The sequence below is a fragment of the Xyrauchen texanus genome, chromosome 11 (assembly GCF_025860055.1).
Source record: "Xyrauchen texanus isolate HMW12.3.18 chromosome 11, RBS_HiC_50CHRs, whole genome shotgun sequence".
Lineage (NCBI taxonomy): Eukaryota > Metazoa > Chordata > Actinopteri > Cypriniformes > Catostomidae > Xyrauchen > Xyrauchen texanus.
In genome coordinates, this window is record NC_068286.1 from 38,382,263 (window position 1) to 38,404,445 (window position 22,183).

General features: G+C 39.5%; 1 protein-coding gene across 5 annotated transcripts; it reads left to right on the plus strand.

Annotated features, from left to right (window-relative positions):
- Nucleotides 1–38: 38 nt before the first annotated feature.
- LOC127652161 (protocadherin-10-like) lies at nucleotides 39–19,894 on the plus strand. Of its 5 annotated transcripts, none has more exons than XM_052138222.1 (6): nucleotides 49–3,136; nucleotides 3,974–4,032; nucleotides 4,735–4,841; nucleotides 16,581–16,898; nucleotides 19,011–19,060; nucleotides 19,178–19,894. In XM_052138222.1, exons 1-5 carry the CDS (start codon nucleotides 647–649, stop codon nucleotides 19,028–19,030), a joined length of 2,994 nt encoding a protein of 997 aa, XP_051994182.1. In that variant the 5' UTR covers nucleotides 49–646; the 3' UTR covers nucleotides 19,031–19,060; nucleotides 19,178–19,894. The 5 variants fall into 5 exon arrangements, with proteins under 5 accessions (XP_051994184.1, XP_051994182.1, XP_051994180.1 ...); XM_052138223.1 differs by having other exon boundaries at nucleotides 50–3,136; nucleotides 16,581–16,738; XM_052138221.1 differs by having other exon boundaries at nucleotides 50–3,136; nucleotides 19,011–19,894.
- The last annotated feature ends 2,289 nt before the right edge of the window (nucleotides 19,895–22,183 follow it).

Sequence of the window (22,183 nt, forward strand, 5' to 3'; positions counted from 1 at the left end):
AGGGAGCTCTGATTGACATTCCCGTGCTCTAATCAGGTGGCGCAGCTCTGGCAGTCCGGGACGTCCATTGGCTGCTGGTGGCAAGAGCTCTGCGCAAAACAACGCGCTGACGCTCACTCTCTTTGCAGAACTCGAGAAGAGGAGACCCACGGATTTCTAAGCATTCCCTATATATTATGTTCCATTTGAAATGTGTTTAGATAAAAATACTATTTATTTGCATTAAATCGCGTTCGGGATTGTATTAATTTATTTAGGCCTATACCAGAGGAACAGATTCATCCACTTTCTGGACAAAATAGTTTTGGAAAGATTTTCCTCCCCACTATTAAGGACTGGGGCATCTGTAGGTTTTGCAATGTCTTGTTCTGACGCATGGACTACTAAATTGTTCTCTCCCTGAGACAGTGCTGTTTCAAATGGCTAAAGATCTTGCGCATATGGCGACGTGGTTTCAGGCTGACACCATACGACACAGGAGCTTTCTCGTTCATTTGAGAAGTTGTACATTGCATATGTTTTCCTGGACAAAAGCAATGGGAAATTCCTAAGCTGCGACTGGAGAATTAACTGTGTAAAGACAGACGCGAAGAGCACGCGCGCAAGAGAGAGAGGGAAAAAAGAGGAGTGCACTTGTTGTTTGGAAATGATTTTGATATTTCTCTTTTTCTCGATCTTGGATGGAGGGCTATCGCAGCTGCACTTCTCGGTACCGGAGGAGCAGGAGCGCGGGACGATTGTGGGAAATATCGCCGAAGATCTGGGGCTGGACATCACCAAACTTTCCGCGCGCCGTTTCCAGACCGTGCCTAGCTCACGCACGCCGTACCTGGAGGTAAACTTGGAGAACGGCGCGCTGGTAGTGAACGAGCGCATTGACAGAGAGGAGATATGTCGCCAGACCGTCCCGTGCCTCCTGCACCTCGAAGTGTTTTTGGAGAACCCGCTCGAGCTGTTCCGCGTCGAAATTGAGGTGATGGATATTAACGACAATCCTCCAAGTTTCCCGGAGACGGACATCACCGTGGAGATCACCGAGAGCGCCACACCGGGCACCCGGTTCCCGGTGGAGAACGCCTTCGATCCAGATGTGGGGACTAATGCCCTGAGCACCTACGCCATCACCACCAACAACTACTTTTACTTGGACGTACAGACACAAGGCGACGGCAATCGCTTCGCGGAGCTCGTGCTGGATAAACCCTTGGACCGGGAGCAGCAGGCGGTGCATAGGTACGTGCTTACCGCCGTGGACGGAGGGCAGCCGCAGAGGACCGGCACCGCATTGCTGGTGGTTAAAGTACTGGACTCCAACGACAACGCGCCCACGTTCGATCAGTCTGTGTACTCCGTGAGCTTGCGCGAGAACTCTCCCGTTGGCACGCTCGTTATTCAGCTGAACGCCACCGATATGGACGAGGGCCAAAACGGAGAGATTGTTTATTCTTTAAGTAGTCACAATCCGCCGCGCATTCGGGATCTGTTTAACATTGACTCGCGCACCGGGAGGATTGAAGTGACCGGCGAGGTGGATTACGAGGAGAGCAGCACCCATCAGATATACGTGCAGGCGAAAGACATGGGAGCTAACTCGGTGCCAGCGCACTGCAAAGTTCTGGTCAAACTCATCGACGTGAATGACAACACTCCGGAAATCAGTTTCAGCACCGTCACCGAGTCGGTGAGCGAACAGGCTGTCGCAGGCACGGTGATCGCTCTGCTGAGCGTCACAGACCGTGACTCCGTCGAGAACGGACAGATGACCTGCGAGCTGCACGGCGAGGTGCCGTTCAAACTCAAATCGTCTTTCAAAAACTATTACACCATCGTCACGGACGGTCCGCTGGACCGCGAAAAAGCGGAGTCGTACACGCTCACGGTGGTGGCGAAAGATAAGGGAGTGCCCTCTCTCTCCACGAGCAAGTCCATCAAAGTTCACGTTTCGGACGAAAATGACAATGCCCCTAGGTTCATGCAATCGGTTTACGACGTGTACGTGACGGAGAATAACGTCCCGGGCGCTTACATTTATGCGGTAAGTGCCGTGGACCCTGATGTTGGACAGAACGCCTTTGTCACTTATTCCATATTGGAGTGCGAAATACAGGGTATGTCCATTTTAACCTACGTGTCAATCAATTCTGAGAACGGCTATCTGTACGCGCTGCGCTCTTTCGATTACGAGCAGATCAAAGAGTTCAGTTTCATGGTGCATGCCAAAGACTCTGGTGCCCCCGAGTTAACGGCCAATGCCACCGTTAATGTCATCATAGTGGACCAAAACGACAATGCGCCGTCTATAATTTCGCCTGTTGGCAAAAACGGCACCGCGAGGGAACATTTACCCCGGTCAGCCGAACCGGGCTACCTGGTGAGCCGTATAGTAGCCACAGACGCGGATGATGGCGAGAATGCCCGCCTGTCTTACAGCATCCTCCGGGGTAACGAGCTCGGGATGTACCGGATGGACTGGAGAACCGGCGAGCTGCGCACAGCACGTCGTGTGTCCGGCAAACGGGACCCCCCGCACCCATACGACCTGTTGATTGAGGTGCGCGATCACGGGCAGCCGCCGCTCTCCTCTTCGGCAAGCATTAACGTGGTGCTCGTGGACAGTGTGGTGGAGGGCCGGAGTGGCAATCGGGGGTCTGTAAAGTCCAAAGAAGGCTCTCTGGATCTAACACTCATCCTCATCATCGCGCTCGGCTCCGTGTCCTTCATCTTCCTCCTCGCGATGATTGTGCTGGCAGTGCGCTGCCAGAAGGACAAAAAACTCAATATCTATACATGCATGGCTGGAGACTCGTGCTGTCAGTGTTGCAGTCGCCAGGCGCGCGGGCGCAAGAAGAAGCTCAGTAAATCGGACATCATGCTCGTGCAGAGCACTAACGTGACCAGCACGGCGCAAGTGCCGGTGGAGGAGTCCGGGAGCTTCGGCTCGCACCACCAGAACCAAAACTACTGCTACCAGGTGTGCCTGACACCGGAGTCCGCCAAAACCGACCTGATGTTTCTCAAACCTTGCAGCCCATCCCGGAGCACAGACACAGATCACAACCCGTGCGGGGCCATTGTTACAGGATACGCGGATCAGCAACCAGATATCATCTCCAACGGGAGCATTTTATCAAGCGAGGTGAAAACATCTTTCATTACTTTGATGGGTAACACTTCATATTACCTTAATTGATAACATGAACATATTTATGCATACTTTATATCACTCTTATGTCATTAGGTATCATTAGCATATCAACATTGATCACAGACATATTTGTATGCATTCAAATGTATATTTATATTGGAATGCATAACTGACTGATCTGTTAAGCATTGTGTAATGTTTGTAAATCATAATGACAGTTATTATAGTGTTGACATTTGTTGACATCGTTTTACATGCTGTGATTGCAAAATGACACAAATGATTAAATTCATCAAATTAAGTTGTTACAGTTCACCTTCCCATGTTTGTAATTGTCAGATTGCAGTCAACTGCTTGCTTGTGACTCATGTAGAGCTTCTAATGCTGAACCTTAAGCTCAGGGCTGTGGCGTGCTATTTTCAGGCATTTTAATTACACTGCAATGCTTCAGGGTCAGTTACATATGATGCCTCATAACCTGCCAACATATTCCTCCTCTTCTTCTACCAACTTTTCTCTTAGGCAGCAGACAAGCCATGTTATTTTAAGGAAGCCCTCATATCCTACATGTACTATATTACTATCTGTTGGCACTCTCTGAAAGGTGGAGTCTGCTGGATCTAAGTCCGACGAGGGAGGGGGCGAGTGCAATGGATGGGGTTTAAGTATGCTAAGCACACAGTCACTGGGTATCAGCGGAACAAAGGTGGTTCTATGGTTGAGGTGCTCTGGTCAGAGCAGAACATGGAGCTGACCTGTTTATCAATGAAAAACACAGAATGTTAAATACACTTTTTAATAATTTTTATTGATACTATTGTCTTTCAGACCAAACACCAGAGAACTGAGCTCAGCTACCTGGTGGATAGACCACGTCGCGTAAACAGGTAAGATTGATTTCCCCAACTGATCCTACACACCAGGGTTAGAAATGAACTTTTTCCATTAAGGGGTAATATTTGCCAACTGGATTATATTCTTAGGGGCATATTGTACCTGTTATAAGGCATTTTTTTCTAACCTAATAAAAACTATAAGGTGTTACTCTTTCATATCAAAAACTTAAATGTAATCATTGATTAACACAAATGTGAATAACAAGATTGAGAATTAATTACCTCTTACCCATACAATTTTATCAACATTAACTCATACTGTATACATCAATGGGTATAATTAGGCCTAAATAGTGGAATAATTTATGGGACATTTTGTACCCCAATATTTTGGATATTGGGGCCATTTTTGTCACTTTCAGAAGCAGTTTTGCCAAGAGCACCCCTACATTTCTAACCCTGATGTACACACACACACACACACAGAAAGAGAGAGGGAGAGAGAGAGTAAGAGATTAGAATAACTCAGTTCTGCATGTTTCATAGTTGTTTTGATACTACATTATTGTCTGATTCAGAATTTGATATCGAATTTAATTAGCAGTTTAAACTGTAAAACTTTGATTGCCAAAACGGTACAAGAATGAACAATCAATACTCATAAGCTGTGAAAAACTGCACTGTTAGAAAAAATGTACATAGCTCCAATTATCAATGACATTAATTGACTAAATTACATCAATTCTTTTACAGTTCAGCATTTCAAGAGGCAGATATTGTCAGTTCTAAAGACAGTGGACACGGTGATAGTGAACAAGGCGACAGCGACCATGATGCCACCAACCGCGGCCACACAGCTGGTGAGTTGATTTTCAGTTTCTCATCTGCTGTCGACCCCAAAATTGTATAAATAATAGATTATATGGTGAAAGACCGAAGGGCCTGAATGCTGAGGGGAATTAAGGCAGAGATAGGCATTGGAAAATTGTTTGGAGTGCCTTGTGCATATTGTGGTTATGAAAGAAATGCGACAAGCCTTCAACCGAATTCAGAAGTGGATCAATATGGGGGTGTATTGGAAATTATACATCTTTTAACAGAGCTGAACAGATTTCAGTCAATGCCGCGAAAGAGTCTGTTCTGTCTGATGGACAGGCTTTCTGAAGCATTTAATGAGCATTTGAAAGCTTCCACGGTAACAAACCCGAGCAGCTGCCGTCACCCACCCTGCCTCCACGCGCAAACACAATTATTTTTCCATTCATATCAAATGCCATAAACGTTTGATTTAAGCACAGAGAAATGGCATTCATTCATCTCAGGCAAATTTGATTTTGTTTATTCTTTATTTATTTATGAGCTTTTATTACTTTCAGGTTCTATCTTTTATTTCTGCTTGTTTATTGATTAAGGCGAAGCCAGAGATTAGCATTACGGCTTCAACTGGATAAGGCTCTGACCTTTTCTCCAAAGAATCATGACATTCAGCCTTCGGTTTGGCAAACAGCTAGAAGATGGGTTGCCAGATATTACATACGTGCCACACACAATGGAATACATATGCAATTGGTGGTTTGCAATGAGCGTGGGTTTGGAGATCGCATTTGAGGCAGCTACAGAATGAAGCAACTTTACAGTAGGAGGGTCTTTGATGTAATCCTTTCTGGGGAAAAAAGTAGGAAGGAAGGGCAATAGGGAGAGACATTGAGAATTTTTGAAAACTTATTAGAGCGTCAAAGAGGTGTGTGTGTGTGTGTGTGTAAGTCCATTCCATTTCTGCTCTCCTCTGGGTGTGTTTTGGCAAGCTCGCTTGCTTTTGCACTCCCATTTCATGCCTGTCTCCGCATGGCCAATTATCACAGCAAGGTTAATATGAAGGCATGGGACATTGACAGGAGTTGTACCACTGCATTAACAACCACTTACATACACACCAAGACACACACCCACTATCTCCTTCACACATCCCTACCTTGCCTCCTTTTGTTCTTACAAGATCAATTTGGAGATATCAGTCTAAATTAAGAGATGCCAAGCCAAGAGACACAGCAAGATAGCGAGAGAGGAAACTGGAGAGTGTGGTTTTAAGTGAGAAGAGCTGGGGCCAAGGGGAGGGGTCCCCCTTTTAGATGACTGTTACATCTGCATTTGTTTGCAAAGAGACAGGGGCGTGACAAATTGTACAATTAGATTAACATGAGTGAGCGACAGATTGATGATCATCTATAAATGAGGGATGCATGGTGATGACGTTAATCAAATCACTCCTGTCAATGTAATGTAATGCTATCAGATCCCTATCAGAGCAACTCCTTCCACCAAACACGTACACACACAAGCACAGATGGTTGTAGCAATAGTGAAAGCCAGTGTTGGGGAAGGTACTTTGAAACTCTAGCCTCCCAAAATACAAGCGACTCATATTAAACTACAATATAGCTATCATTAGCTACAATACAAGTTACTGCTAAAATAATAAAAAGTAATTATTTTAAGCAATTTAAGGCCAGAAACATACTTTTACGCAAGTAAGCGCACACAAATTCGAGTGCATGGCCAACGCATTGTCAATGCACAGTTGAACTGAACATGCTCAACGTGTGTTCTTGCATTACTGTGGCATTAACAAACCTCAGTACTCAAGGGGGTGATAGAGTTACCTTAAAATGTGTGTGCCATTAAACTGGATGTGTTATTATTCAGTCAAGTTGCTATAAATATATTGACTTGACTTCAAACTATTTTTTCCACTATGATAGAAGTTGACTTGAAAGAGAAAACTCACCATACATTTACATATTTGGCAGACGCTTTTATCCAAAGCGACTTACAGTGCACTTATTACAGGGACAATCCCCCCGGAGCAACCTGGAGTTAAGTGCCTTGCTCAAGGACACAGTGGTGGTAGCTGTGGGGATCTAACCTACAACATTCTGATTACCAGTTCAGCGCTATAGCCCACTACGCCACCATCGCACCATAGAAGCGGTGTCCCTTGTGGCAACGTTGAGAATATACTTGTATTGTGTCATGAATTGTGGTCTGATTTATTTTGGAACGTATCAACACACAAAACCCAGCCTCTGTAACTAGAAGCATTCGCATTCATATACCACAGTAAAAATGTATTAGTATTATTAATAATGAAGGCAGGAGGTGTCAAACAAAACATTTTAACTTTTTTTCAGAGTAAAGCCTTAACAAGATAATTTCCTTAATTGCTGATGTGGATATAAATGTGGTCAACTTTAAAAGACACATAGACGAGTTCCGACGTGAATTCATCACTTGAGGTCAGAAATGTAACATTGCGCTCAGGTTAGGCAATAAATGAATAAATGGGAATCGTGTGTGAATCTTGTGACACATTAACATTGGTATTCCAAGAAGTGGAAAGTGTATATGATGTCGTATATTAATGTATATTAACACATATTAATGTATACCAAATGTCATGTAAATTTAAGCATTCCAAGTGCCTCAAAACACGCCTTTAACATTATAAAAGATATCAATAAATCCTTACCAATTTCACATCAGCATTGTTCTGACATTGTCCTCTTGTGATACATTAACATAGACTTTCCAAGAAGTGGAAGGACGATGTTGTATATTAATATAACACTTGATAAACTGCTGATGTGCACAATTTACATAGACCGCAAACAGAGTTAAGAGACCACACCCATCCGATTTGAAATCACAACATGTGCATTTTCATTCATAAGGTTTACACTTTAGGAATATTGGCTGCACAGATTCAAACATTCTTTGTTATTATGTGTACGCTTACTTAAAATATCACTTTATCCTTGTGACTCTTGGATAATCAGTCATACGAATATTTTCTATATTATTCGTATGAAACCATTATTCGTTTTGAAGTCATTATTCGTGCCTTTCCGAATGAGGTATTCAGCTTCGGGCACATCCATAGTAAAAAGTATGATTTTACTGAATAATTAATGTTAACAATTTGCAGTTGTTTAACAACAGCATACATGTACTTTTACTGTAAACTGTAAAATATGAGGGTGAGTCAATGATGACAGAATTAAATGATTAGATTGCAAAAAGAGTGTCTTTACAAGTCTTTTCAGTTGCTAGAAGTTTATTCTGAGTAAAATCCCATTCAGATGTTTCGTAAACCCTCATTCCGTGCTCTTGCATTCTCTGAAAGGTATTTACTAAACCTCAATTGTACAGATTTTCACTGAACCTCAAGCAGAATCTCTCGTCCTCTACGTGTGAGCTCAGCTCTTTGGCCGACCTGACGACAGGTGTTCAGAAGGCAAATTCTGCTCATCAGTGCTTTGCCAGTGTTTTTCATCTTCGTACTGATGCTTTTGCACACCATTGATAAAAGATGTGATGAGGTCTCAAGAAGGGAAAATGCTATAGATGCGGAAACAGATGAAAATAAAGCACACTGTGGGATGCGGATCACATCCTGATAGGGAACAGCTTAGTTAGTCAGTGTGTTTGTACTCAACACAGCATCTCTGTCTTTCACACACACTCTCTTTCACACAATTTCTCTTGGTGTTTGCAGCCCCAGACTCCAGTATCCACTCAAATCATTAATGGTTTCAATAAAGCACCTGGCCAGTGGCCACACAGAGGATATCTAATATCTAATTGAATACAGGTCTAAAATTGTAGGATGCAATTATGTAAATATCCTGCAGTGGGATTTAATGAACGAATTAATTAATTTATTTATCTGCAGCGAAGTGCAGGTTTTAAAGCTGATGTGTGTAATTGTTTCGATGTTAAAATTATCTCTCGTATTCCGTCTTAATATGCAGAGGCATCTGTAAGCAAGCCATTTGATTGTTGTTTTCACCTAAAAGTTTAAACACTGGCTCTGTGGTGCTATTAAAACATTCCTGTTTGTTTGAGCATTGGTTTGGTTTAACCGATGGTGTGATTTTTATCTGTTTATAAAACCAATGCAAGGCAAAAAGTTTGATGGCATTAGTTTGAGAACAGCAATTATTTTATTCAATTCCTTTTGGTGTTGATAGTGGTGCAAACAATTACAGTTTTAAGCTATAGCATACAACCTGCCACATGTATTGTATTCCATAACAATGGGATGACCTGTGCAACTGCGAGTTCTGTAATAATACAACAGCTTTTCCTCAATTTCATGTAGCTGTTAATGCAACTCAGAAAGCTCATATTTAGCTTGACAGCTCGAATGACTGAAATGTAATCTGCACTCAGTCAAACTAAAATCAATTTTGTTTGATTTTTGTATTTTTATTTTGTAAATTGAATAATAAATTCCTTAAGGGCTCCTACATTTTGTATTGCATGATAGATGACACATCTGTATGTTCTTTTTATCAAATGAGCACTAATGCTGAACAACAAACAGATAAGGTCAATCACATCAGCCAGAATGTCTGTATTTAACTCAGCTTGATCTGTTTCCTGCAAAGTTTCCATTCAATTTATTTTTCAGCCTTTAGGGTTCCAACAGTGATAGAAAACCTGGACATAACTGGGAAGATTAAAATAGTGATTTCCAGGATCTTATTTATTCAATTTAAGATTAATGTTTAGAAATCTCATCGTAATATCATCACTGTCAATGAAAGTCAATTGGAGATTGACAGTGACAGTGATGATCTCATCGTAATATTTGCATACTGCATACTAAATTGTGATCGTTCTTTCTTTCTTACATCTAATCAACAAAGTTGAAGAAAGTTAGATGCGTAATGAGTGTCATGACAACAGCTAAATTTAATGTGGCTCTGATGCAGCATTTCATTAATGCAAAATTAAAGCCTAACACTTAAGCTTAACGAAAACATTTTTTGCTATCTTGCTATTTCCATCAGAATATGCTAATCTTCTTGTTTATTCACATGCTGTTGATTTCATCTACAAAAGAAAGCTGGCCATGTCCCGGTTCTCTGTCTGATTGTGATATCGATGTGTACTTCATGCTGTGAGTTTCTGTCTGCTCACTCTGTGGGTATATTTAGAGATCACTGGTCTAATTACATTGAGTTTGATTGTATAATGTCACGTTTATCTTTGTACTTGATATTGATGATGTCACTAAGGGCATGGATCCATGCTTTAAAAAGATTCAAGATTTATTTCTCCATGAACACTTGCGTATCTCTGTCCATATATTGATATAATGGTCAAATGGCGGAGTTAGCAAGTTGTGGAAGTGATCAATGGACGTCGCAACACATCTGAGCTGTTGTGAGAGTTGTTAGTTGAGTCTGAGCTCAGATGTTGAGTCTGTAAGATTAAAAGGGTTGATCAATTTCAAGAGAGTAATTTCAAATGTTTTTTTTATATATCTCAATTGTTTCTTTGGACAGCATTGAGATGGAGAGGAAATTGAGACTTTTTCCTAAATCTCGTACTTCTCAGATTTTTCTGAGAAGAAAAAGACCCAAATAATCTTATGTCACTTCTAGAGTTTTAAAAGAGATCTCAACAAGGTCACAAATTGTGCTCAGATTTGCAATGCCTGCAATCAAAAGTCAGAGGTATTAATCTAAACTCAAACATTTCTTATCAAATATTTCCAAGACCAAATAATCTGAGCTATGTTATCCACATCAGTTTTATTGCTTTTCGTGTCAACAATGGTGTCATTTGTGTATATTCCCTAAATAATTGTAGGAGAAACATTTTAGACCAAGCTGATACCTGAAGGAAACATAACTGTCAATTGTGTCTATTAAGCTATCAAAGAGCTACTGTGAGCACTAAACTGTCCACTGGGAAGTGATTTTGAATTTAACTCAGAGTGTATGTGTTTTAGCATGTAAAGCAAAGAGACTGTGTTTATGTTGCGCAACTAACTTCATGATTCCCTCAAGCTCAATTTATCAATGCACAACATAACCAAACACTTTAATCATGAATCAACGCTTCGTTGTTTTTTAAGTCCCCTATCTGGGCCAGTGCATTTATTCTAATGTGCTTTATGTACCTGTATATACTGTATCTGCAGGTTTCAAAGCCACACTTTAATAACATGTTTCCTGGTATCCTATGCAAATCATTACAATAGTTTGGCACTAATAAAACATTATTACCCAGCATGTTTTATAAGGATCCCTGCACACACATTTCGAATGGTCAGGTTTATCAGTAGGCCAGATTTGTTTTACTAGGTCCTTTGATCTCACTCAGAAAAGCCTTCTGCCACAAGGAATTAGAGATTAGAGATTGGCCTGACATGCATCCACCCCCATCTCTATCATTTTTAGCCCTCTGTCTCACATTTCCCATTAGGCATGTGATGGTATTCGGTTAAACGGTATATCACGGTAAATAAAATGGACAATATTGTTATCATGGGCACTTCAAAATACCGTAAATAATTCTAGATAAACTTTTGGCCATTTTTGTATTTTATTTTTCTGATTGAACAGCAGTTTTCCCATGAACGAATCAAGATTCACAACACTGCGTGAACATGGCACAAATGACACATGGGTACTCTGATGTAAACAAACCACCGTGGAAGAGAAACGTAGCTAAAGCAGGAACGCAGCCGACCCTTTATCCACATTCTAATGTTAAGTCGGTAGAGTGGAAGTATTTTGGGTTCCATAAAAATTGTTGAAAACAATTTTTAACCAAGGGATTGTTGGTTGGAGATGGTTTCAATTTGTGTTAAACATGTGGGAGAAAAGTGGCCGCAAAACTGCTGTGGACAACATGTCCGCTCATCCATGTGACAATCATTGCATTCAATTCAGCAAGATAAAGGTAAGTTGTGGCAGTTCTTCTTGTTTTTCCAAACAGAGACAACTAGCTAAGAGACAACTAAGATGACAAAGTGAACTTTTGTTGCCATTTGTAGATAATGTGTTGCTTGATTTCTAGTGGCCAGAGAGTAGTTAGCTAAAACTATGCTAGCTACACAGTAGCGTTTGCGTCTTTTAGTAACAACTAAAATACAGTTGGAATCAGATAATACTAAGTTCTGTAATTAATAACGGCAATGTGGCACATTGATGATTTCAATATTAATTTCAAGTTAGAACTCCATGCAATCATACATTGCCATACAATGTGAGTGAATTTACAGTCATTAAAGTTGTAGCTAGTGCCTAGCTATATATTAGCAACTGGTTTGCTATCCAGAAGAGAATAACAAATGGGACAGATAAAGCAGAGAGGGGAGAGAGAGGAGAGAGAGTTGGGCTCGCCAGACATGCCGTCAACTGGCCCTCGGCTCACTGTCGTGCTTCCGTCTGTTACGCCGGGCGATGGCACTGGACCCTCAGCCGCCCCTTCCAGTTGCTGGTTGATGCAGTGTTCCAGCGGCACTGGATCGAGCACTCCCTCTGCTTTTTGATCCTCAGTCAGTGGCCAGGACTCCTTGACGGTGCGTCTTTCCTCCTACCCGGGTTTTGGCACCAGTGGAACAATTAACGATGGCAGGAACGAAGGAGGAAGCTGGGACCGGCTTGACAAACACATAGACATTTCTTAACACTTTTCAGTGTATAAAGAAACATAAACATGCACTGCTTTTCAGCCAGCTACGTCAAATCATAAAACAAGCACACAAGAATGCGGACAAGCTTTGTGCATGTCTCTCCCATCTGCCGCTGTCTCTTTTCCTTAAATACTCTCACCTCCCCTCACTGGAACATGAGGCTGGTTTGCCCAGATGCCACTCAGCTCCGTCCTGCTAACCACACCGTGAGAAAAGCTTCAGCAATTGTCATGACTTGAACATTTTATACCGTCACATGCCTATTTCCCATATCAGCTTACAAACTCTTTCATCCTCTACTTTATATATTTTGCCCTCACCCTCTCCTCCTAAAAACCAACACTTCACTCTCTTGTTGTCATTACTTTCCTTGTTTTACCTCTCTGAGGCTGACCTTGGAACATAACTCCACCAACATTACTTCTGTTTAATTCAGGCCCAGATGAACTCTGCTGATAAATGAGGTAAAATCTTCAGAAATCTGTGGAAGGGAACTAAACATAGTAAAACGGAGCTGAGAGTACTGCACTGTTATTGGTACCTGACACATAATTTGTAAAAATAAGCACAGGATGTGATGGCATATATTTTAATGAATGACAGATGTTTTCTGCTGAGAACTGATCCTGATGCCACTCTTTCTCTTTTATGTGCTAACCATGAATGAACAAGAATGAACATGAACATGTTTGTTCTGGAAATGTAAGCACAGCGTAGTTCTAGCCAGAAGACTAGCAGCTGTACTTCATCGCACCATTAGCTGGGTAATTCCCAGCCAATCACATGTAAGCCATTGCTTTATAAGTCTGCTCACAATCTATCACATTGCTGCTTCAGTGTGCTAACACGGCAACCTCCACAACCTCCACCACCCAAAAGTTGAGTCCCGTACTGCACGGGGGTAGGCTCCTTGCCCCTGCCTTCTATCTCCGGCAGGATATGACAGTTCCGAGTACAACTTCTTCGGACCGCCAGACGGGGCACCAAAGAGCGAGATTCATTTTCTGATTTATATTCATCAAATAAATGTCATCATAAATTTCACTCTAGTCTGCAAGTCTTCCTGATAGAACAACATTTCTGCCAAACTCTATCCTTAAACCCAACACATACCCCGATCCCATCCCTTTTCCCTAGTTCAGATTTCTAACATGAATCCCCAACCCACATCCAAAGCCAAGAGAGGAAACCACACATTGCCAGTGCCACATTAAGAGTTGACATTAAAACAATGCTAATACTCTAATTTCACCTATTTTGTAACTACAACATGATGTAAAAAAAAATTGAAAAATGTAGTGTGGGACTTGATTTTTTTCCAATGAGGATCATTTACCTTAAATTGTGGTATTTAGTGCTTGGTGGCGTCATCTGAAGAAGAACGTTTCAGAGGCGAGTAAGCTATTAAGATCAAAATTGCAAAAAAAAATATTTTTTTCCTTTTGCACCATGAACCGTTAAAAAAAAGACAAGGAACGTGTATTAAGAATGTGTAATAAGAATGTAAAAAGGGTCAATTTTGATTTAATTTTGAATTTAAGATACCCTACATTTATAGAAATGTTCTGGGTTCAATACAACAAGTTAAGCTCAATTGACCAGATTATTATTATTATTTACTTTGATTTTCTTTGCATAATGTTGATTACCACAAAAAATTATTTCAAATTGTCCCTTGTTTATTTAAAAAAAATGCACTTAATTGGAATGAAATGTTAAAAGAAACACCTTTTCACAAGTATAGACACATGACTTAATCATTATATATGTTAACATGATTTTAGTTTGTTAAAATATGTGATTTAACAACATTACAGCATTTAACAGATTAGAGGGTTTACTGGAATTGTATATCCAGTTTGTAACATTGGATATAACTTTACACAGAGAAGGTTAGTCAGTCATTTTATCACACTAAAATCATGTAAATATATCTAATATTTACGTCTTGTGGCTTTACTTATGAAACATTGGGTATTTTAACATTTGGACTGGCTTTATTCACTTCCTTTGTAAGTGCCTTACTGTAACTGCAATTTTGCTTTCTTTTAAATAAATTGTTTTTGTATTAATCAACATGAAGTTTGAGCTCAAACATAGCATTCCTTTAAATACACCTAAAATCAACCCCCGCCCTTACCACACCCATTACCTTGAAATCTGATTGTTGATGAAATTTTGCTATTGACCAACAAAAAACGTTGGTCCAGAAATGTCCAGCTAGATGAAATTACAGTGAGTAGAGTACATGGGAACTTAACGTGGGACAGACTCGAACCTGTGTCGCCCAAATGAGCACCACAGCTACATGTATTAGAGCAAGCACCAACAGGCCACAGCTCCAACCTAATTTCTCCCTTTTTCATTTTTATTCATGCACTCATCTTCTCCTTGCCCAATTCTGAGTTTGCCTAAATGCTCTAAATGGCCGAAAGGTTTTACTGAGCCAGCATTATATTTGGTCTGTAACCAAAGCCACAGCTCTAGGATTTTATAAGGGTTCACTGTGACACCACACTCCTCTTTGCCCTTCTCTTTCATTTATTTCTCTTTCAAACAGCCTCTTTCTTTTCCTCTGATTCCAGCTAATTATCATGCTCTGTGTAGTCATTAGCCAGAAAGGGTGAGTGTGTACACGAAAATGTGTGTTTTGGAGGACGGTTTCTTCCCATGTTGTTAGTTTTGTTGTTATGCCGAGCGTTTGAACGATGGACTTGAGAGGGCCGTGAATGAGAGACATGGTGAAATTAACAGCATGAAAAGAGCATGAAAACATCACAGCATATTCGTTTAATAATGGGCAGTGGGAGGGACAAGTAGAGGCAGAATGGGAGAAACAAAATGCTAGAGAGTTCACTGCTTTGTTTATTTAACTATCCTTATTTCAGAAGGCCGCCTTCCAGTCAATTACCATGCTTTGCTGAACCCTGACAATGACTGCAGTGGTTGATTATAAAACGAGTGAAAAGCTTGCAATGCTTCTCTGTCTGTCTGTTTAAATAATGATCTCCATTCAAATATGAATAATTTCAGACTCTGTGCTCCGGATAATTTATAGTCATTTTGCCTTTATCTATTTTCTCTCTCTTTGTGCTACTGTTGACACTGAATTGTTAAACAGAAGATCAACGGATAAAGTGAAAGTACAAAATCTGGGAGTGTGTGAAAGTGTGTGGCCTCGCAGAGCATCTATTGGCTAAACAGAGCTCAGAACATGGACACAGGGACACAGGGACAATGACGCACCCATGTAAATGTTCATTTAGTTTGTTTTAGCATAATGTATGGTTTCAGAGTCTTTTTTTTTAGTATTATATCATCAGAGAAGATGATATATTGCAGTATTACAAAACTAGATATTTGGTTGTGCTAGGGTGGGTGTTTGTCAAGGCATTGCTATGCTGTCGCTAAGGTGTTCTAAATGGTTTTAGTGTGTTGCTATGTGGTTGTTAGGGTGTTTTGAATGGTTGCTATGACTTTGCTAGGTGGTTTTTAGAGTGTTATGGGTGGTTGCTTACTGGCCTAAGTAAAGTCAAAAGTAGCCACCACCAAGTCTGGCCACTACATAAACCCTTTCCTCAACAATCCACATCATTTGAGACATCATGTCAATAGCACTAATGGTGTGGGAAGAATTACACCCAAAATTTGTATACTTCACCAAAAATGAAAATTTTGTCATTGGTTACGTGAATGATGACAAAATGTACGTTTTAAGGTAAACTATCCATTTAAGTTTTTCAAACCTACTAAATTTAAAGCTGAAATGTGTAATTTATGTGCCATGGAACATAATTGCCACAATAAAAAAGCTTTCCAAATATACCCCCGTCTGCTGATTGAACAAACAAATAGTCCCGCCCCAACTCATGCCATTGATTGTGTCAGTTTTGTTGTATCAGGCTGGATGGGCGAACAGGAATTTTTATAGCACAGCGTCTACAGTTTTAGAGAAAGTTTTAACCTTTTAGCTTCCCAATATATGTCTCTGCATATTAAGATGGGTATAAGCAATAGTAATAGTGATGTTTTCTTTAGCAAGCACCATTAATTATACATTCTTTTTGCTAGTGCAAATCAAACCTTTCATTTTTCTCTCTCTCCTTAGGAGCTGATCTTTTCTCCAACTGTACTGAAGAGTGCAAGGCACTGGGTCACTCTGACCGTTGCTGGATGCCCTCCTTCATGCCTGGCGACAGTCGCCAGGGCGCTGATTACCGTAGCAACCTGCACGTCCCGGGAATGGATGCGGTGCCAGACACTGAGGTACAGGAGAGCGTGGTTCCTGGTGATGCGTGCAATCGGCCCGATGATAGATCATTCTCTACGTTTGGCAAAGACAAGTCACACCACGGCACGCTTACACGCCACGAGCTACACACACTCTTACCAAGCGCCCGAGCGCCTTACAAACCCAACTATCTGTGTGAGTACTCACTCAAAGTGTATGATTTCTGAAACTCCCAGATCTGATCTGTTCCAAAGCTAACCTATGGCTCTGTTTGTACAGAATTATTTATATTTAAAAAAAAAAAAAAAAAAGTAAAAATGTAATCCTATTGCTCAAAATACACTTTCATAACCTATTCTGTCACGATCTAATTTGTTTTCCCCTTTCCTTAAAAAAAAAAAAAAAAAAGATTTCGATAAATGTTTAATATATGGACATATCAATAAAGGACTTTTTTGAGTGAAATTGTGGAGTTGTGTCCAACATTTTGTACTCCCTCTGCCCTCTAAATTCTCCCACCCAAATCATTTTATGACAATGGTTAACGAATGTGCCATTGCAGGTTTGCTTGTGCCATTACATGTTTGCTTACTGGCAAATAAAGGCTGAGCTTCCAACTAAAACACTTCATCCTAGTTTACATAACACACACTGTGTGCTGTGACTTTTCCTTAAGCTGAAATCTATTTACATCATCTTTGATAATGCCTATGCATTATACAGTATGTCTCACCACATAGGTAACACTTTTGTATATCTGTATTTAGAATGCACAAGTCAATGTATAGATATACATTTATTTTATGCATTATAATGCATTCATTATCACTTATAAAACATATTATTATTATTAGTTGTATGTTCTTGTATCATTGTATCAACAGTTATAATACATTATAATACTTACCTATTCGTAGGTATATGTTTTAAAGAGTATAATGCATTAAAACACATGATCAACACCCAATTTCATGTTTTATTGTGTTTTAATGCTTAGTTGTGTAAACATAAGGTAAGTATTATAATGTGTTATAACTGTGGTAACAATTACGTGTGAAAAAGATAGTACATAACAATGTGCATTATAAGGCATTTAAAATACATTTATAATTGAATAAATATATATATATATATATATATATATATATATATATATATATATATATATATATATATATATATATATATATTTATATAAAGGCCGCAAGTAAAGTGTTACCTTAACATCATTACATGGTTTAACATCTCATATAGCCACTATTTAGCACATTTACATCAGTTGTATCCACCATGATGCATGTTTATGTCATTATACACATAAAACACAACATGTCATTTGGAATGCTATATTACTGTAATTACAGATATATAACATGTTTATTGCTCTGTTATAAGCATTATCCAGCATGCATATGCAGCAGTGATCAAATCCTACAATATTTACCTTTGTGTCTGTTATATCATCATACATTATCCATGTCTGTTCTAATAACCATATGTCACAGCTCGACTGTAATCACACTTATGACAGCAGTCAAAGCTTCCTGCCTCCTCGCCTCTGATTACAGCATGCAAACTGTGGTAGTGTACGCTCATTGCGGCTGAGATTATCTAGCACTTTGGCTTTTCTATGACATCTGTTTTAATTTAGTACGTACTACATACACACTGGGGAAAGTTTACAGCATGTGCTGTCCTGTGGGTGAGATCAAGTGTGCATGTGCATGTATTAATTTCCATTCAAAGATGCGCATATAATGTACCTTACATTCACAAGCCCCCCTCCATCCTATTTGCATAACTGCATCTTTATGAATATTTCATACTAATAATAATAAATAAGTGGTGAAATTTGTGTAATACACTCTTGCAAGGAAACTTCACTTTATCAACGTCTATCCATGCACCACCAATATATATGTATATGTGTGTGATTTATAATATAATGTAATTAGATTTAAAATACATATACTGTAAATTATCATAATTTTGAATTTACCTACATTGCATGGTATCATGCATCATCTGCCTGCTATATTCAATTGTACAGTGTACAGGACAATCACAAAAACGTATAGAATTCAAACAGTACCTGTTCACTCAAACACATCACAGCATATGACGTGCAAGTCATAACAAAAATCTTCAGAAAAGTGATTTGCTGGTGCACAGATAAACCACTATATTGACGTTTCCTTGTGAAATTGGGCTAATTTTAAGAAAAATAATACATGAACATTGGTAAGAATGAAGAGTGCAATCTGATTTAATCATCCTCATGTTCTCTGCCTGTTCTCTGTCTTGTAGCACGCAAAAGGATTTCCTAGCACCTTCTGTGTGGACATTCCTGAAAAAGCGTGAGTTTGCACAGAATGCAGCCGACCAAAAGCATCAAGTGTTTCTTTTCTTTAAATTTCCTCTTTTTATTTTTTTAAACTGAACTTAATAATCACGGCCGATCTGGTCGTTCACAGCTCTTTTGGACATCTGGAAACCGATTAAATCAGATGCAATCCGATGACGTATAGACCCTGAGAATTCTCAGCAGGACTGAGAAGCCTCACCAAATCTCCTCCAAAAAACTGGATGAGAAGAGGGAAGAACAGAGGGAGAGCGCTCAAAGGGGGATTTAGAGCGATGGAGAGACAAAAGGAGAAACATTTATGATCAATGGACATGGCTGTTTTCTCTCACTCTGTACACTCTGTGATCATTGTGTCTTCGTTTACAGTCCACTGTAAACTGTCTGAGCCCTTTACACATTTCAACACACACACACACACACACACACACACACACACACACACACACACACACACACACCAACACACCCCAACATATTGTACAAATGAACTGTACAAAGTGTACCCAAATGATGTGCATTATAAACTCAACTATCCATTTTAGATTTTACTATTTTCTATAGTCGTTTATTTTATTTTTTTCTTCCTAATCAGTGTGGTCAAGTGTTCTTCTGGAGCTACTTTCTTTAGAAAAAGTGTGAAAGTGGGGGACAAAAAAAAAAAAAGAAAGAAAAAAAGGTAAAAAACAAAACAAAAAAACAACAACAACTGATGATTCTGTCCTCTCATTGGCCTATGAATACTTCATCAGACATTGTGGTTATCTTCAAGTGTGCAAATGTGTACTGTTCTGTTTTAAAGCTTCAAATAAAGATAAATATACATATATTTATGAGCATATATATATATATATATATATATATATATATATATATATATATATATATATATATATACTTTTTTCTGAACCTGTATAGCCCTTTGCATAGTTCCCTAAACACCATATTGCCATAAACCAATACAAAGTGCTGAAAAGTCTTGCATTAAAATCGGGGCTTCAAATTGTGTGGCCTCTCTGTCAATCAGTGCAGAATCATTTTATGTTGTAGTTCATTTTACCTAATTCAATCTCAAATGCACACATAGCAGATTATTTATGCAGTATATGGGAGACCGGGGCAAGTTGTCACACTTTTTACTCGAGCAAATATTTCTCAGGGTAGGTTTGTCTTTGAAAGTCCATTTCTGTACAGCCCCATTCCATAAAGTATTGGCAACAACACAACAAAAATAACCAAGGCTTCTAAACATTATTTTCAGGAAAAATTATACATTTAATTTGAACTTTTATGAATTACCTTTTGTCACAACATGCCCCTGTAGTTGAATATAGAATATAGAAGACTACATTTTATTGAAATTTCTAAAGTGAAAACAAGCCATGTTTCATGCAATGTGTTTAAAATGTATTATTGGCTATTTATGGGATTCCAGCTGAATTAAAATGGAAAAAACAATTATGAAACAAAAACCCATTCATGAAACAGCAAAAATGAAAAACATACCAAACATATCTAACAATTGTTTTTTTGCTAACAAAATCTGTGATTAATAAACGGTTTAAAAAATAACAGAACATGTGTCACAACTTGCCCTAACCAGACAATTATGAAAAATATCTATTTAACCTTTCGGTTAAATAGATATTTAACCGAATATCTATTTAACCTTTAAAATTAACCTTTCGGTTAAAATCTATTCTTAGTTTATAGTTGACCCCTGCCTTATTTTATCCCATGTGGTTTAATTATGTTCACTTGTTACCCCCTGGCGTTCGCGAGTTCGAATCCCAGGGAGCGCTGAGTGATTCCAGCCGCGTCTAATAAACAACCAAATTGGCCCGGTTGCTAAGGAGGGTAGAGTGGGGTAACCTCGCTATAATGTGATTGTCTCGGTGGGGAGCCTGTGAGCAGTGTGTGGATGCCGCGGTGGATGGCATGACGCCTCCACACGCGCAATATCTCCGCGGTAATGCGCCCAACAAGCCACGTGATAAGATGCGCGGGTTTAAGTTCTCAGACGCATAGGCAGCTGAGATTCGTCCTCCGCCACCCGGATTGAGGAGGGTCACAACGCCACCACGAGGACTTAGAGCACATTGGGAATTCCAAATTCATTTGTTTACCCAATATGATATTGGAGCATATAACAACTGCTTTTATATCTAGCTACTGGTACAGTATACTGTATATGAAGTAGAGCATGTTGAAGTAGAGCATGTTGAATTGTTTTGAAAGCCACTATGAGCCTGTAAGCTTGTGTGTATATATACAGTATATAGATTTATACACACAGTATCTATCTATCTATCTATCTATCTATCTATCTATCTATCTATCTATCTATCTATCTATCTATCTATCTATCTATCTATCTATCTATCTATCTATCTCCTAACCCAACCCCTAAACCTACACCTCACAGAAAACTTTCTGCATTTTATAATATTCAAAAAAACATAATTTAGTATGATTTATAAGCTGTTTTCCTCATGGGGACTAGGTCAAAAATGTCGGGTTTTGCTATCCTTATGGGGACATTTGGTCCCAACAAAGTGATAAATACACACACATGCATGCACGCGCACACACACACACACACACACACACACACACACACACACACACACACACACACACACACACAACATAAAATACATAAGCTCACAGGCTCATTGTGTCTTTCAAAGCAATTCAGAACATCTACTTCATGGCCCAAAATGATAAGCAGAGTATGAAAGACTTTGATTGCTGATGTTTATTCAGTCCTGCCACAGTGACTGTGATTAGAGAGCTGTTTTGAACATTAAACTTCTCTGGCCTTGTCTCCAGTAATCCTGATTGGCCATTAGCAAAAAACAAAACAAAAAAAAAAACTCATGCTTTTTATGCCATCTGTAAAATCAGCATATAAAAACTAGGCTTTGAAATGAAATCTGCCGCATGACTAATCAGCAACAGAACAACATCAAGCTCTCCATTAACTAAGGTGATAAATATGGTAGAAATTACTTTTCACTTGCACAAAATGGACAAAATGAGTTCTCATAATAATACAACGAGGGCTTTTAGCTAAAAACAAGCTATCCATTTAGACCAGCCTGTGTGGTTTTATATA